General features: G+C 37.3%; 1 protein-coding gene across 11 annotated transcripts in view; it reads right to left on the bottom strand.

Annotated features, from left to right (window-relative positions):
- Positions 1-12,935, bottom strand: part of MYCBP2 (MYC binding protein 2, E3 ubiquitin protein ligase) — a 185,090-nt gene that overhangs the window by 136,260 nt on the left and 35,895 nt on the right. For all 11 annotated transcript variants that reach the window (XM_027646293.1, XM_027646300.1, XM_027646346.1 and 8 more), the window contains exons 4-8: positions 7,335-7,488; positions 5,282-5,478; positions 4,823-5,065; positions 4,479-4,550; positions 3,191-3,287 (exon numbers count right to left, since the gene is read on the bottom strand). In XM_027646293.1, coding sequence (XP_027502094.1) covers positions 3,191-3,287; positions 4,479-4,550; positions 4,823-5,065; positions 5,282-5,478; positions 7,335-7,488 — 763 coding nt within the window. The remainder of the gene's footprint in view (positions 1-3,190; positions 3,288-4,478; positions 4,551-4,822; positions 5,066-5,281; positions 5,479-7,334; positions 7,489-12,935) is intronic.

The following is a 12,935-nucleotide window of genomic DNA, read 5'->3' as shown; positions in this document are numbered from 1 at the left end:
TTACTAATTCTCTATGCTGCAAAATTATATCAGTGATAAAAGAAATTTCAATAACTTGACATGAAGTCCCCAAAATAACCTAAATGACATTTCTCAAAAAGTTACAGGAAGTTCGTAAGTATTTAGATTCCTTGAATGACTGAAAATTACATGCTCGCACAAGCAGAACAGTCAAGGAAATAGAATATTCTGACCACCAGTTGGTCCATATTATACTGTTTAACCTATTGCTTGAGTCATTTCAAGAAGAGGTGAGTCTCCTAGTAAACATTTTTGGGGGTTAGTCATATGTTTGTTAGATGTGTTCAAAGAGGAAATTTGGAACAGGGATGCTTTTTTATTTTAAATACATGTTCTCCAGAAGACTTCCTAAAAATTAGCACTTTATTAGATAACATCCAGGCCCAACATTAAATATCAAATTAATGGAGAGTACAAAATGGAAGGTAAATGGAGTATCTGCAAAACTAGGACAATACAGTGTTCTCACCTAAGATGGAACTCTTATGATAATTACTAAGTCTTATTCAACCTGACTTTGGAAATTACTCTGGGGATGAAGATAGCCAAGGTTTCTGTCTGGAGACTGCTATAAGAGAAAGGACTTAAGTTTTACTCATAGTACATAACTACAGACATCTGTTAATTACAGCCTCCTTAGATGCTTCAAGAGAATATGACTGTCAAGCATCACCTTCCACATTTATATAGTGCATTCTCTGCCTGCTAATGAGGCAGGCCTTGAACTCATTTAGGCTACCCTCAGATAGCAGTACCTTTCAGACTAAGTGAATAGTCCTGAGCTCCAAAATATTAATTTGTAGTTTCAAATAACAACGAAACCATATAGCATGTGACTTCAACTTCTTCACCTGAATACAGCAACTGCTCTAAGGTATGCAGTAAGCATTATTGCTAAAAGAAATGTTCAAGATGAAAACCTCTGTAAATTCAGGAATTCAGGTCCAATCATCTAGGAAAGCCTCACAGAATTCAGACAGTTTTTAATGATATATGGACTGAGAAAACAGATGCACAGCTCAGGTACAGTATATGAAGGTTGGCAAAGGCATTAGATACAAGATGTTCACACACATTCTGATAGTTCCAGATACAATGCTAGATTTGCTAGATCATCTATCAGAGTGAAAAGACTGCTCTATAAAAATAGCAGTTTATGGTTTCAAGAAGCTGGTCGATCCTACTGTCGGGGAAAGGAGAAGATAATGTTCCATAGACCTCTGACTTCTAGGGTCACAAGACTTCTAGCTACTCCTAGCTGTTAGGATCAACACCTAATCACATCTCCTAATGAGCTCCTAATCTCCTATGCATCCCCTGTATGAATAAATTCTAATACCTTATTTAAATGCACTATCACCAGCCAAGGCATTTGAAAGAGACCAATTCCAGGCAGAGCCATGGTTGAATACCATACCAATTAGGAACAAATATTTGCTCTGTTCAGCTGCTGGCAAGGTTACTGCCCTCTAGTTCTATCCAGCATGGCTCTTCAGAACTACAACTTGCAAGTCACAGTAAGATTTCAGTGGGGCAGCTACTACTTCAGAGTTAAGTACCTACTCAGTTTTCCTCAGGTCACACACCCTCCCCCCCACCTTAATTTCTTTCCTTCTAACGGGAAACTAAAATAACCAGAAATGGACCCCTTGGAATTTGTCCTAGCCAAAAGAACAAGGTCATATCTGCTCACAACATAACACTGAGATAAATGTGTAGAAATGCAGAAGGTAAAACAGCAAAATTCAAGGACCGAAATAAAAATGGCTGGGGTTACAAATAACATCTAGCACCCACTTTGATGCCATCACAAACCATACAAAACACAACTGTGCAAAAGAGTTTGAGGAATTTCTAAATGGGTATTTCCACAGTTATAAGATTTGCTTTTGTATTGGAAAATTAATATATTTTTGTTTAGAAGGCATACTGTCATTTAATTTGTGCCTTTTTTTAGTATAAATACAAGGCAGTCTTGTAGAATGATGCTTGTCACTGAGATTTGCAAAAGCAAGCTAACAGCTTAGAGGGGTAGACTTTAAATGTGTTCAAGTCTCTATCAAGACCTGTATGAAGAACACTGATTTGTTTACAAATGGTAACATTATTAAGGACCTCAAAGGACCCTACTGGTTGAAGAAACTGCCCTGAGGTGAAGAAAGTTGAAAAACCACCCTAAAAGTCATTTTGTCAGATCCTTGAATGTGCTCTCACCTAATTTTCTAATACAGTCCCACAAAGAGCAAGAACAGCTTAAACAGACATTCATGCTTCAAGGATGTGCAGAAAGTTGCCTGGACTAGATTCTACATTCATAATTTGTTTCAAAAATTACTGTTTGCATTTCAAAGACAAAAATCCTAGAGAATTTTTCTGAAGTTTCAGTCAGTGGTTTCTTATTTATGTCAGGATGAAACACAAAATCTTTCTTCTGATTATAGAATAAGCCTGTCATTGTTTGACCAAATTTTCTTGTGTCCTTCTACTGTTCATGTGAGTGGCTAATTACAAATGCGTTTCACTAGGAGGCCATTAAAGCATGTTCCAGGAACATTCTCATTTTCTAAAGAGAGACTGAAGTTATGAGGCTCCTCTGAAAAAAGTCAACAAAATGAAACAAAACAAAACAATACAATAACAACAAAACAAAACAGAAAACCCCACCCGAACAAAAATAAACCTAAAAGAAATCCCCAAACAAATAAAGCAAAACCCACCACCAATACAAACATCAGAAGTATGGTCCATCAGCTTACATTAACTGCCTCGGCTTTTTGGATACATTTTTACTTATATTAAAAACCACATGGTTTTGTTCACAGTTTATAACTACCTACCTGTAAAAGATCCTGGAAACAAAGACATATGTGAACCAAACGCTGAAAGTTCAAATGAGGAAGAAATAAAAAATTTTAAGAAGGAATTTAAGCTCATCTTCAAATTAAGATGAACACACGTTCTAAAATGCTGCAACAGTTGGAGGAAGATGCAAGGCCTCTAAATGAAATACTGCAGCTGGTCCAATGCACTAAAGTAATAAATAAAGAAATTTCTGATCTCAAAAATCGCTCTCATCTCTAAATCTCTCACTTTTTCTTCTGCTTGCCTGAAAATACATAGCATGTAAAGAGTAAACTATAACCAACTTCTCATATCTGCAAGGTCTTACCTGGCAAAGCAACTGTACCGTCTTGTTCCAAAGTTTCAGGGTTTATTCTTATGGCTGTCATACTGTGATTATTCGCATCTCTATATAATAAATAACCCTGGTAAGAGTAAAAATATATATATCGGTATGAAAATATTCTTAAATACATCAACAAGTATTGTTAAAAGGGAAAAAATTGCAACCATTATTTTGTTGTTTTAAAATTTTGGAAGTCTCTTACATCATATTTGCTTCATTTTGATAATCTTTTGGGTACAGTCACTGTGTGGGTTCATACACCTATACAAGCACTCAAAAAACATCACATACATTTATAGCTATGTACAGAGTGTCCAAACGTGTGAAACCACATGAATTCTATTCCTTTCCAAACTGATTAAACAGTCTCCAGAATGAATGTATCCACACACATTTGTATTGTGCCAGTATACTTTCTGGTGATCTGTTTTAACACTAAATAAAACCAGATTTCATGTATGTGTACATACATATATATATACATATGATAAGTATAATGATAGAATATGTATTTGTAATTAACAATTTCACTTCAGAAGTGTGGCAAGGAGTACACTTAAAATCACACTGGGACAATGAGATCACTCAGTTAATAGTAAATATACACAATAAAAATTTCTCACTAGTTAAAAACTTAAGAAAATTCACTGGTGTCTGAAATGTAATTTTTTTTAATATTTTGAGGACTTTTTATAATGAATAACAAAGGTATAAGAAAAGGTGGCTGATATTCTGGAAAGTGACTAACTCTAAAAACATAAACCATCCAAATATAGTTAACTCTGCAACGTCAACAATTATCTCTAGTCATTGTTTACACAAGTCAATCCTCCCCCAACCAGAACAGCATTTCCTTATTTTACTACAAATGTTTTAAAGTCAATTTATTTCCCTAACAGGTATTTCAAATATTTTTTACACTAGTTTGTTGCAATAGCACATTTTTACATCTACTGACACCCACTCGAAAAGCAGACATCAAGTGACTGTACAATTCATAAACTGATGAGTTAAACCATCATATTTTGAGAGTCTTTACAATGACAACACAAAACAAGGAGACACTTCATTACTCCTTTCTGTATACCACTATAATCAGATGTTCATCTTACACAGTTTAAAAGTCATTCAAAAAAGTCATGTTTTTTATAACTAAAGCCAAAGGAATGACAAAAATATCCATGCAACCTTACTCTAAGCCAAAGTCTACCTAAATTACTCATGAGGGATGGGGAGGGCCACACGTTTTATATTTTAAGTATTCACCTACCTGAGCATAACCTAACCAAGACTTTTTTTCTTTTCTGTTTTTGATGCGGGATGTAGAATTGTATATATGACCCTGAAAAGCAAAAAACTCCAATCATTTAACAAATATCAGAGTGAAAACTTAACACATAATCATTTAACATCTAAATAACAGTCTTCAACATATTGTGAAAATTCTAAAAAAATGTTGTCAAATTCTCAAAGAAATCATCAGAAAACTTCACACAAACTGTAAAAGAACTGATCATTAGTAAGCTACTTAAGATTCTCCATGGAAACAGGACATCATAAAAGTTAAATTAAAATATTAATTGTCACTCATCAGATGAGAAGTAATCGCATTACCCTCACTGTCCCGCTATATCCAGAGCCAATTTTGTAAAGTCCATCTTTACATAAGAGATACAGGAAAAAACCATCACTCTGAAGTAGGCACTGGTCGTCATCATCTACAGATATTTCTTTCAACGGCCACTTGTGCATCAAGGCTGCCTTCTTTATGCCATTACTGAACCAGTCCTGGATTTGGATTTTGCCCACCAAAACTGCCTGTACACTCCTCTGAAGAGAGTTTAAAATGGTTGGCACCTAAAGAGTAAAAGAAACAGTGAGTGAAAAACATTACTATTTTTTGAATGTTTTATTTTCTGTTCTATCTCCAACTCAAGAAAGACAAAGAAATACCTACTCATCTCAAAAACAGTGACGGGGAAAAAAGCTAACAATTAAACAGATCTTCTCAGAACTCATGAGAAGTACTAATTTATATAAATTCCCAGAAACAGAGAAGTTTTAGTGCAACACCTGAATAGTCTGACAAGCGTGGCTGCCATTATTGGTGAGGATTGCAGAGATTGCTTGCAATGTTCTTCCTGTCTCTCCCCATGCAGCTACCAAACTGAAGAGGCAAGCGCAGGAAAGTGCTGTCAAGGACTGTCCTGTACTGTCATTCATTCCCGTGCTACGGACAGTTATTTCCAGAAGCAGCTGGAACAGGGATTCTGCAGACAAAACACAGCCATTAAACAGACAAGTCATAAAATCATACAAAACAATTTGACAGTCAATGGGCAATTAAACTTAGAAAATACATGACACATCTTTCTTCAGTCATTACGTTTAGCCCTAATTTCAGACAGAAAATAAAGCATCACAATCAAATACACCTAAAATATCTTTAACTTTTCATTCTTTTTCAGTCAGAAAATGTCAAGTCTTGATAATCACCATGGCCAAAGAAGAGAAACTACAAGTCTTCTGTTACGGTAGAACACAAGAAAAGAGCCAGAAGGAGTTATCTGACCTGCCTATTCAGTCTACCTCATCACTGAGATGATATGTAGGTCTTGACCAAACTTCTCTACTGTTTCTGACCATTATACATGTTGAAGCACAACCCCTTTCACAGAAATGAGCATTTCAAATCAAAGCTTGAAAACTATTTTGATTGTATGCCTCTTTTCAAGCATACACGTTTAGTGACTGAACATCTGTAGCAATCAAGGTGTGAACAGAAATCCACCTCAATTTTGTTGACAGCAGATACAAATAATCACGAAGGCAGATATCAAAAAGTGTTCTTTGAAGTTTTTTAATACTCTGTGCATCAGTACAAAAATAAAAGCTTTCTGTAGCAAATTACAATCAGTCTTTGGAAATGGAATACTGTCAAGTCATAAAATATGGAAAAAATACATAGAGTCTGCAGATGTTTTTAAAATTATTTTTAAACAACACATGCTACAGCCTAGCCTTCCCTACGGTTCTATAAACCAGTAAAAACTATAAATCAACAAAAGATAATTCGATTTTAACTTAAAGGACATAATCAATCATGCATGCAAAGGCATCAGGAGTTCAACTTGTATTTTCAATATCAATAAAAACAAAATTAATTTTCAGTGAAGTTTCTGGATGGCCAGAGGAAATAATAAGAAAAATTCTTACACTCTGCTTAGCACATAAATTACAACGTTAAATATCTAAGCTACAGATTGGTTCTCTACACCGGTGCAGCCTCACCCTGAATATTGTGTGCGGTTTTGGTCACCTTAACATAAGAAAGATATTAAGTCATTAGAGATTGTCCAAAGGAGGGCAACAAAGACGGTGAAGGGTCTTGAGGGGAAGTCATATGAGGAGCGGCTGAGGACACTTGGTCTGTTCAGCCTAGAGAAGAGGAGACTGAGGGGAGACTTCATTGCAGTCTACAACTTCCTTGTGAGGGGAAGCAGAGGGGCAGGCACTGATCTCAGTGGTGACCAGTGACAAGACTCAAAGGAATGGTCTGAAATTGTGTCAGGGGAGGTTCAGGTTGGATATCAGGAAGAGGTTCACCCAGAGGGTGGTTGGATGTTGGAACAGGTTCCCCAAAGAAGTGGTCACAGCACCAAGTTGACAGAGTTTGAGAAGTGTCTGGACAATATTCTCAGGCACATTGTGTGACTTCTGAGGATAGTCTGTGCAGCGCCAGGAGTGGGACTCAGTGATTTTGTAGGTCCCTTCCAGCTCGGCATATTCTGTGATTCTGTGGTTACAACAGCAGATTGCAAGAGAAGCCCACTTTAGAACTATATTCTGTCTAATAAGACCAAGTATTTTATGCTTCAGTAAGATAACTGAATCACATGATTCAGTGCAACTCTGCATATACACCTTTACACACTAATCTAGAAAAGATTAACGCTGCAGAACTACTCGGTACATGCACCATAGGGAGTTTACATTCCAGAATCAAGTCAGTCAACCAAGAACGAGCATGTTACTATCTCACAAATACTTGCTAGAAACCATTTTCTTCTGTCCAAGACAGTAACTGATGTATGTTAATAAAAATACGGTAACAGATAGATATTACCTAGGACTTCAGGAGGCTCTGATTGCAGGCCTTCTGGCTGCTGGCCTTGGAGCACATTAAGTAGGGCTTGTAGGCTCCTGAGACACAAGGATGGATGAGAAAATCTTGTCTCCTTTATAAGTTCAAAGACTTCACATAGTCCAACTTCGATGATCTAAAGAAGTACAGATTTTTCAAAATAGCTGTTAATATAATATTTTTACATCTTCATCAATAAAGGTATATTCCAATGTTCACTGAACAAGATAGTTACTCAAATAAAAAAAAAAGCAATACAGAATACAGTGGTAATTCAAATGAGAATCAAAATCAACTGTACCAGCAAATATTACACAGAAGTCAGCCATTATATGAAAGAGTATATCTAAGCAGAGTAATAGTTTCCTGAAAAAATGAGGAAACTTAAAATTTTTTTCACAATATAAGACGAACTGTGTCTCTGAGCCCTTCTAATTTCTATCCAGTTTACACTTTATTTGACAGACCTCTTTTTCCTTGTTCATTAATGTGAACCAGCAAGTTAGAATTGGTTTGTAACCTAGCCTCAAAACTTGAATAACAATACATTTGACAGCTGATACTGGCAGCTCTAGTATTTTCGCCTCCAAAGTCTCGGAGATTAGTTTTTATACTGTGACAAAAACAAAGATTAATTGCTTGTCACTAAAACTCCATATGTACTCATCACAGACAAGCATTAAGCAAACTAATAGAGCATGTGTAAAAGTGCTGTTATAGCCACTCCTAACTTTCCCTTTTAGAATTCTTGAATATTCTGAGATTACAGTTATGCTTTCCTCCACTGACTGCTTCCTTTCATTTCCTTCTCAAATTCCATGTGTAATGATGATGAGGATGAATGAAAAGAGAGCAGAGTTAGCTCATTTGTATAAGCAACCATATCTTCAAAACTTCACTATCTGTTTTGGTCAGGAGCAGAGTCCCAATGTTTAGAGTATTTAATATAGATTCACTCTTGAGTAAAATCTAAGGAAAAGACTGAAATGTGAAAATAAATAACACTGTTAATGGAACTGCCACTAATGCTTAAAACACATCTATTCTAACAGTCAGCTACAAGTTCTACTGGATGCCTTGTAATTTTGCTACCATTCAATTTAGTTTGATTCTGGTCTTTCAGAAATTATTTTATCACCTGTTTTATTTTTGGAGGAAGAATAAAACCATAATCAAATCAAGTCTTCAAAGTGCAACACCAATTTTCCTGCAAATTACCCCTTACATTTCACATCTTCAATAGAGTGGGGGGAAACACATGCATGGAACCTACAGGGAAAAAACCCCTGTCAAAAAAATAATGGCACAGATGTTTTTTCCAGGATCCAAAACTCACCATCATCTAGCAGGCTAAAAAATAAAATAACCTGTAGTACATTTTTAGAAATTCACTTTCTTTTCAGTTATAGTATCTTTGAGAGAAACTGAGAAGTTTATTTTATTCTTCCCAATCATCAGACAGAAGACCTCATCTAGGAGCTGACAGAGGCAGTTGGAAGAAGCAGAGAACATAATGCAGTGCAGAAAATAATTTGGTGAACTTCCATTACAGCAGGAATCAACAAGGATAGTTCTGCTGGGATGTTGTCAAGTCTGCCCAGGTTTTGAGTTGGATTTTAAATATCTAAGATCAAGAGACTGGGTAGGCTTCATAAAACACACCTGTTAACCTTAAAATCTCATGTAGCTATATTTTATATATAGATTCATAGATATATACATATATACGAATATATGTATGTATGATGTTTGTATATCTCTACCTCTCTCCTCCAAACTGTGCACTCAAGGACAGAATGAGCAAAAAGTTCTTTTCAAGACATCTTATGTTTGTTCTCACTGCTCTCTGAAGGGTCTCTGAGCCAAAACAAGCACTGCTGCCTCAGTCTCTATGTCAAAGCCTGACTGCTTCTACTGATGCTCTCCATGTAGCCACCCTCCTGTTCCCTTTGCAACATCTTTGAGATTTCAAATCAAAAGTGTAAGCCCACTTAACAAAGGGTATGCAAAATTCTAGCCTGGATGCAGACCATATCTAATTCCTAAAAACCCTCCTGTTTCTTCAAGAAGTCTTTTCTACTCCATTATTTTCTCTGTCTTCCCTCTCATAGCATAATAAGCATTGTGTCCAATGCTCACATTTATTTATTTAAAAATATTTAATACTCTGCATTAATTTATATTATACACATTAAAAAAAACCCCAAAACATTTACAAAGGTAACACATTTTCCTAATGCATTTTAAAAGACTTCAAGTCAGTCTCTAGAGAACGTAATTATTTTGCTTTTCTTTTTTTTCTTACAACTTCGAAATTTTCATTTTTGCTCAAGTTCATTACCAAAATGTATGCCAATGCAGGAACAGAGAATATTTATGTCAGTTAATTCTATCTTAATCACTTTAATACAGCATTTGTTCCTTTTAGTACAGGGCTTTTATGGATCACCCATAACTGTGTTAGATTTAATACTGGGGAGGGGGAGGGGGTAAGTACTTCTTTTTAACCCTTAGAATTATAAATCATATAATTAGATCTCAATCTCCCATATTTTTAGTACAGAGAATTCCTCATCATTAGCTAAGGTACTAAGCAAAAAAAAGGTACTAAATAAGTATGTCAGGCAACACAAATATTTCCCGTGAATCCAAAAATATAAAGCTATCAAAGCAAGTTACTAAACTGTCTGAACAAAACCAAAACACAATTTTTTTTATTGTGCTAATATCTAAAGAGCAGCAAATTGTGTCTTTAGATCTCTTTTAACAATGGTAAAAACAATTGTTCTCAATCTAATTACAGAAATTGCATAAGAGAACTTTTAATTCTGAAATACACTCTAAATAAAAGCTCTAACAAACCTCACTTCCTCAAGTTTAGGATGTAAAATAAAACACTTCAATAGAACACTTGAAATCAAGTTAAGTTGCATAAAAAGTAGAATGTTTTCAATTTATTCTCAATTATATGAAGCATTTTTATAAACAAAAATCCCAACACGAAAAGGACTAACTTCACCAGTTTAATTCTGGAGAATCTGGAAAATTAAAAATTCTGGCTACATTTTTTAATTTGACTTTCACCTCACTGTCAAACTCAAAATACAGTATTCTTTTAAATAAGCTAATGATTACTATCAGAAAGTGATCTTGTAAATATTGTAAACCTTAGAAACTTCAATAACTTTATTCTTTACATTTAATGAACTAAGCCCTATCCAATATTGTTCATTATACACAAAAATCAGACCATAATATACTTAAAGTATGAGACAGACATGTATATCCAAGATACCAAGACATTTACCTAGTCTCTGTAAGCTTTACTACATGAGGCAGCTCCAAGTAGATGTCTTTTTCAAAAGCATGGATACAAGTCAGACTGTTACCTCCAAGTAACCTAAACAACCTAATATTAGCCATACAGTTATGAAAAATACTGAGGATGTACCAAGCATATAAGCCATTACTGAATCAAAAATTCTAGAATTCTTTGAAATTTTGTAGATTCTTTGCTAAAAACTAATAGTTTGAAAGCATATTCATTTTCATCAATTTTATATTTGCTGTACTAAATACAACAAAATATCTCACCAATTTTCTGTTTTGAGAGGTTTCCTACCTGCCTAAGACAAGTTGTCCTGAGGACAGCTGGCTTCTGGAGCTTGTAGATAGAGATAAGAAGCTGAATAACCCCCTGTAATCCAGGAGGAAAGAGTTAGTCACCTGCTGAGCCGCTTGGATCCCCACAAGTCTATGGGACCAGATGGGATCCACCCAAGGGTGATGAGGGAGCTGGTGGAAGAGCTCGCCAAGTCTCTCTCCATCATTTACCAACAGTCCTGGTTCACTGGGGAGGTCCCAGATGATTGGAAGTTGGTGAATGTCATGCCCATTCACAAAAAGGGCTGGAAGGAAGACCTGGGAAACTACAGGCCTGTCAGCCTGACCTCAGTGCCTGGCAAGGTTATGGAGCAGATCATCCTAAGTGCAATCACACAACACCTACAGGATGGACAGGGGATCAGACTCAGTCAACGTGGGTTTAAGGAAGGGCAGGTCCTGTCTGACCAACCTGATCTCCTTTTATGACCAGGTGACCCGCCTGGTGGATGAGGGGAAGGCTGTGGATGTGGTCTACCTGGACTTCAGCAAAGCCTTTGACACTGTCTCCCATAGCATAATCCTGAAAAAGTTGGCAGCCCATGGCTTGGACAGGGGCACTCTGTGCTGGGTTAGGAACTGGCTGGATGGTCAGGCCCAGAGAGTGGTGGTGAACGGTGCTGCATCCAGTTGGTGACCGGTCACTGGTGGTGTCCCCCAGGGATCAGTGTTGGGCCCAGTTCTATTTAATATCTTTACTGATAATTTAGATGAGGGGATTGAGTCCACCATCAGCAAATTTGCAGATGACACTAAGTTGAGGGGGGAGTGTTGATCTGCTGGAAGGCAGGAGGGCTCTGCAGAGGGACTAGGACAGACTGGAGAGTTGGGTTGATTCCAATGGGATGAGGTTCAACAAGGCCAAGTGCCGGGTCCTGCACTTTGGCCACAACAACCCCCTGCAGCGCTACAGGTTGGGAACAGAGTGGCTGGAGAGCAGCCAGGCAGAAAGGGACCTGGGAGTTTGGATTGACAGGAAATTGAACATGAGCCAGCAGTGTGCCCAGGTGGCCAAGGATGCCAGTGGCATCCTGGCCTGGATCAGGAACAGTGTGGCCAGCAGGTCCAGGGAAGTGATTCTTCCCCTGTACTCAGCGCTGGTGAGGTTACACCTCGAGTACTGTGTCCAGTTCTGGGCCCCTCAGTTCAGTAAGGATATTGAGGTGCTGGAGCAGGTTCAGAGAAGAGCAAGAAGTCTGGTGAAGGGACTCGAACACAAGGCCTAAGAGGAGAGGCTGAGGGAGCTGGAGTTGTTCAGCCTGGAGAAGAGGAAGTTCAGGGGAGACCTCATCACTCTGTATAACTACCTGAAAGAAGGTTGTAGCCAGGTGGGGGTTGGTCTCTTCTCCCAGGCAACTGTCAGCAAGACAAGAGGGCATGGTCTTAGCTGTGCCAGGGGAGGTTTAGGTTGGATATCAGGAAGAAATTCTTTACAGAAAGGGTAATCAGGCATTGGAATGGGCTGCCCTGGGAAGTGGTGGATTCTCCGTCCCTGGAGGTTTTTAAGATGAGACTGGATGTGGCACTCAGTGCCATGGTCTAGTAACCGCAGTGGTAGTGGATCAAGGGTTGGACTTGATGATCTCAGAGGTCCCTTCCAACCCAGTTGATTCTATGATACAGTTTCCCTACCATTTTTTCTAAGTCACTACCTTTCTAAAACTGTGCTACTTGGATAAGCCTCTTTTTGATAAACTATCCAACACCTTTAATAATACCAATGTTTTAGTTTCCACATGTAAGTGTTCTGTCCATACCACTGATAAATCTCATCCTTAGAATCTCTCTTAATTTCAAAATCTCCTTAAAATTGCATTTCATTCTTTAAAAATGCTAATAACTACACTGCCTTTTACTTTAAGTAAATTAAACATCTAGAAGCACTTGCTGATTCATTTAATATAATCCACAAGGAGTCAG

Source organism: Corapipo altera, unplaced genomic scaffold, assembly GCF_003945725.1.
Source record: "Corapipo altera isolate COAL_440 unplaced genomic scaffold, ASM394572v1 0, whole genome shotgun sequence".
In the NCBI taxonomy this organism is placed as follows: domain Eukaryota; kingdom Metazoa; phylum Chordata; class Aves; order Passeriformes; family Pipridae; genus Corapipo; species Corapipo altera.
Note: the sequence above shows the minus strand (reverse complement) of the source record. Positions and strands in the feature narration are given on the sequence as shown.